Genomic DNA, 4,872 nt, shown 5'->3' with positions numbered 1-4,872 from the left:
ACGGGCCCAGCCGCTCCGCGGCACATGGGATCCTCCCAGACTGGGGCACAAACCCACGTCCCCTGCATTGGCAGGCAGACCCCCAACCACTGCACCACCAGGGAAGCCCAAGTGGTGGGATTCTTGATGAATATTTTTCTCTGTGTTGTCCAAGTTTCCTGTTTTGAAAATATAGTCTATGCTTATTATTCACAGATTTTCTGTATGCAGGTGTCACTCTTTGCTACAATTCATTCATAATCCCCACATCAGCAGTCGTGGTGCTTTCGTGAGCACTCATGGATGAAACATTTGAGTTGCCCAAATGCACTTGTTCCCAGCAGAATCTAACAAGGCAATGCTCTGCCTGGTTGTTTCAACAAGTGGGTCTATTTAGTGCCACATTTTTGTGTTATTCTTGGTTATTTGACTATTTAAAATGGCCCCCAAATATAGTGCTAATATAATGCTGAAGTGCCTTCTAGGGGTCCTACATGCAAGAAGGCTGAGATGTGCCTTAGGGAGAAATCACGTTTGTCTGATAAGCTTCATTCATGAGTCAGAGAGCTGTTGGCCAGGAGTCCGAAGTTCATGAGTCAGTGCATATTAAATAAAATGTCTTTAACAAGAAACACATAAAAAAGATTATGTATTGATTCATTGACAAAAATGTGACCTGAGGGCTTCCCTGGTGGCACGGTGGTTGAGAGTCCGCCTGCCGATGCAGGGGACACGGGTTCGTGCCCCGGTCCGGGAAGATCCCGCATGCCGCGGAGCAGCTGGGCCCGTGAGCCATGGCCTCCGAGCCTGCACGTCCGGAGCCCGTGCTCCGCAGCGGGAGAGGCCACAACAGTGAGAGGCCCGCGTACCGCCAAAAAAAAAAAAAAATGTGACCAGAAACGCACTGGAATGTAGCCTTGCATTTCCCCAGGGGAAGGGCCAGTGTTTGCTAATTTGTGGAGACTTCATAGAACGTTACTACCACAAGGCACCAGGATCACCTGTACATTGTTATGTGATGAGGAAAGAAAGCACGAGTTTTGAAAAGCAGGTTGTATGCAGGGGTGCGGTTCCATCTGGTGATAGAGTCAAGATAACAGAAGCAGACTCACTGATGGGGGTTATGCAGCCCGGGCCCTGGTCTGAGTGATGTACTCAGCCCACGCGACTGCCTTCATAGTTTCTGGAGAGATCAGCACACTGTCATATGCTCTTCTCAGATAAAGAGAGAGGCTCAGAGAGTGTCTGTCCCACAGCTAGTAGACAGCAAGGTAGGACTTGGACCGAGGCTAGTTATTAAAGCTGGGATGGACCATAGACATTCATGTGTGCCCTGGTCCATTTCACGGATGCAGGTAGAGAAAAATGAGACATGGCATTGTCTTCAGCTGAGTAGTTGGTGAATAGCACAATAAGCACTTTGCTGCCGTCTCCAAATCCAGGGTCATTTCCACCCCATCCAGACAAGGAAGGGAAGTGCTGCTGGCTTGGGGTCTGGTGGACTCCAGGGTGTTTGGGTCTCCACCCAGGCAGCCCCAGCTGTCAGCTTGCTTGGAACTGCCCTGCTCCAAGTGAGACCTCATCATGTTTGCAGACTGGTTTCTTTTCTCTTTGTGCAGGTTTTGCCTCTGGGGAAGCCTCGTCACCATGAATGCACATGAGTTCCGCAGGAGAGGGAAGGAGATGGTGGATTACGTGGCTGACTACTTGGAGGGCATCGAGGGGCGCCAGGTGTACCCCGATGTGGAACCTGGCTACCTGCGCCCCCTGCTCCCCACTGCTGCCCCCCAGGAGCCAGAAACATTTGAGGACATCATTAAGGATGTCGAGAAGATCATCATGCCAGGGGTAAGCCTGTGTCCAAGATCGGAAAACAGGAGAGCTAGAGCCAATTTAATATTGATACTTACTGGGCGCCAGGCAACTCATATGAATTATTTCACCCAATCCTCACCACCATTTCCTTGGGTAGAAACTTTTTAATTTCTATTTTATAACTGAGGCAACTGAAGCCCAGAGAGGTTCGGTGATCAGCCTAAGGTCACACAGCTAGTAAGTGATGGAGCCAGGATTACAACCCAGATCATGTGGGCTCCAAAGGCAGCGACTGTGCTTTCCCCCCAGCCCCTCAGTATGTCACCGAACCAACTTGGGTCCGCTCACCCACATGCAGTAAAGCCGATCTACTGACACCAGGTTGTGGTGAAGGAAAGTGCAGTGTTTATTGCAGGTGCCAAGCAAAGAGTCCTGGACAGCTAATGCTCAAAAACCCCGAGCTCCCTGATGGGTTTCAGCAGAGCATTTTTTTTTTTCTTTTTCTTTTTTTTTGCGGTACGTGGGCCTCTCACTGTTGTGGCCTCTCCCGTCACGGAGCGCAAGCTCAGCGGCCATGGCTGATCACGGGCCCAGCCGCTCCGCGGCATATGGGATCTTCCCGGACCGGGGCACGAACCCGTGTCCCCTGCATCGGCAGGCGGACTCTCAGCCACTGCGCCAGCAGAGCATTTTTTTTTTTCTTTTTCTTTTTTTTTGCGGTACGTGGGCCTCTCACTGTTGTGGCCTCTCCCGTCACGGAGCGCAAGCTCAGCGGCCATGGCTGATCACGGGCCCAGCCGCTCCGCGGCATATGGGATCTTCCCGGACCGGGGCACGAACCCGTGTCCCCTGCATCGGCAGGCGGACTCTCAGCCACTGCGCCAGCAGAGCATTTTTAAGGCCAGGTGAGGGAGGGGAGTCCCCAGTTAAGTCATCAGCTAGTGCACAGTTCTCTAATTAGTTGATGGTGAGGTAATGGGGCAGGGTTACAGGGGTTAACAGTATCAATTCTCAGGCGCCAGTAGGTCTGGGGGCTATGTGGTCATGGTCATCAGGTAGTTAATTTTTTCCATTTGGTGAGGGTTTTAGCATTGGTAAAATAACTCAGGAAATATGTGCATCAGATACTGTTATCTGGGTACTTCAGAGAGGAGCCACAGCAGAGGACATGGGGGAGGGGTCTGTCCCCGGAAGGCCCCATGGGGTCCTGCTCTCCTACAAGGTTAGACCCCTACCCTGAGACCCTGGTAGGTGAGAGAGTCGTCACATGACTGTTGAGGAAATGAACCCCTGGAGGCTGGCTTCAAGTAAGTTAATTGCTCCAAATAAAGCACACTCTTACTATTTTGTGTTCAGCAGAGGGGAGATCACACGTGTGGAAGAAACGTTTCCTTTATTTTACCTGAGAATATGGGCTGCGTGGTGCTGAGTCCTCTATGAGGCCAGTGTGCCTTGGTGGGGTGTGCCAGGGGCCGCAGACAGGAGTGGGGAGGACCCAGGACAGTTGTCCGCACAAGAGTCACTTGGAGGGGAGCAGACAGCTCCAGTTCAAAGGAAACTCCACTGCGGCTTCATGCTTGCGCGGTGAGATGTTCCCTGCCCAGGACTTGCTGCTGTGGCAGGAGGGGGTCCCAGACCCTCAGCCTTACCCTCTCATCTGCAGTCAGGACCCCGGGGCCTGGGATCTCAGGACCCGGGGCTACGGGGTACTTGGCCTCTGGCCTCAGCTCCCTGATAGGTCCCTCAAGCCCAGAGCGCCTCCCCTCTCTCATCCTCCCTGGGGTTACCGTGACATTTGTGCTTTGAGCGGAGCACAGGATTCCGGTTCTCGCCTGCCGGGAGGTTGTCTGTGCAAACACGAGAAGCCGTGCAGCATCAAATCCCTCCCAGCAGTGTGGTTAAATGTCAGGCCCCGGGCTGTCCTGGCTGTTCTGCAGCTGCAAACACCACCGCTAGCGTCTCGGACAGCGCATCCCCTTCTCACGGGGCTGAGGCTGGGCGTCCGAGGTCAAGGTTCCTGCAGATTCCCCTCCTGGGAGGTTCTCACCCTGGCCTCTCCTCCCTGCGGGGGTGAGGTTAGGGGGGCCCCACCCTCACCATCTCATCCTACCTGTCACCTCCCAAAGGCCCCAGCCCCGGGCACATCGCACAGGGTTAGGGCTTCAACACAGGAATCTGGGGACACACACTACAGACCGTGACGGGGGGCGCAGGGAGACCGTGGAACCCGGAAGCTTTGCTCCATTAGCAAGGAAGGGATTGTACGGGAGAGTGAGTGGGCAGCAGTAAGGCGGCTAAAGAAACCTCAAAAATCAGACCTCTTTTTTTTTTTTTTTTTGATATAGACTATTTTTTGGAGTACTTTCAGGAAAAACAATCTCAGTAACAGGAAGAGATGGGGCCTCAGGGGCAGACCCCTCACTGGCACGTGCTCCGGGCCAGGCTTCAAAGCAGGGCTGTTCTGAGAGACGTGGTTGGCCATGGCAAACCCAGCGCTCTGGGTCCCCTGCCGCCGGGGCCGGCCTCCCGGGCCCCGAGTGACCGCCATGTCCCGCACAGGTGACCCACTGGCACAGCCCGTTCTTCTTTGCCTACTTCCCCACGGCCAGCTCGTACCCGGCCCTGCTCGCGGACATGCTGTGTGGGGCTATCGGCTGCATCGGCTTCTCCTGGGTGAGTGTCAGCAGGGGCGCCCTGGGGGTCCTGCACGGGCACGTGCAACCGGCACTCAGCCGGCGAGCGGGTGGCGGTGCCCCCACAGGAGGGAGGTGGACTCAGCCCCGGAGCGGGGGCGCCTCATGAGGGCGTTCGGGGAAACGGAGGGGGAGTCACGTCCACGTGCAAAGGCCGGCTGTGCACAGCGGTGTGTTCAGAGGTACTTGACTTGCATTCAAACCGCAGCCACGGCCCTGGAGCTTCTGCAGCCCCAGCGTGTCTCCCAAGCAGAACGCGGATCTCTGCACAATCTGCAGTTTGAGAAACACTTCCGCCCTCGTCCCATGCCCTCTGCTCTCGGCCACGCCTGCTGTCCCGAGAGAGACCCCAGCCCAGCATAACGGGAAAGAGGCCTGCCTTCCC

The 4,872-nt window shown here is 55.0% G+C and overlaps 1 protein-coding gene across 1 annotated transcript in view; it reads left to right on the top strand.

The window, feature by feature from the left end:
• The first annotated feature begins 1,626 nt into the window (after positions 1–1,626).
• The window catches only part of DDC (dopa decarboxylase), a 55,124-nt gene continuing 51,878 nt past the window's right edge, over positions 1,627–4,872 (top strand). The window contains exons 1-2 of the mRNA XM_007448335.1: positions 1,627–1,827; positions 4,354–4,467. Coding sequence (XP_007448397.1) covers positions 1,627–1,827; positions 4,354–4,467 — 315 coding nt within the window. The remainder of the gene's footprint in view (positions 1,828–4,353; positions 4,468–4,872) is intronic.

This window comes from Lipotes vexillifer, unplaced genomic scaffold (genome assembly GCF_000442215.2).
Source record: "Lipotes vexillifer unplaced genomic scaffold, Lipotes_vexillifer_v1.1 scaffold1258, whole genome shotgun sequence".
Classification (NCBI taxonomy): Eukaryota; Metazoa; Chordata; class Mammalia; order Artiodactyla; family Lipotidae; genus Lipotes; species Lipotes vexillifer.
The sequence above is the reverse complement of the archived record's forward strand: the minus strand, read 5'-3'. Positions and strand labels throughout refer to the sequence as shown.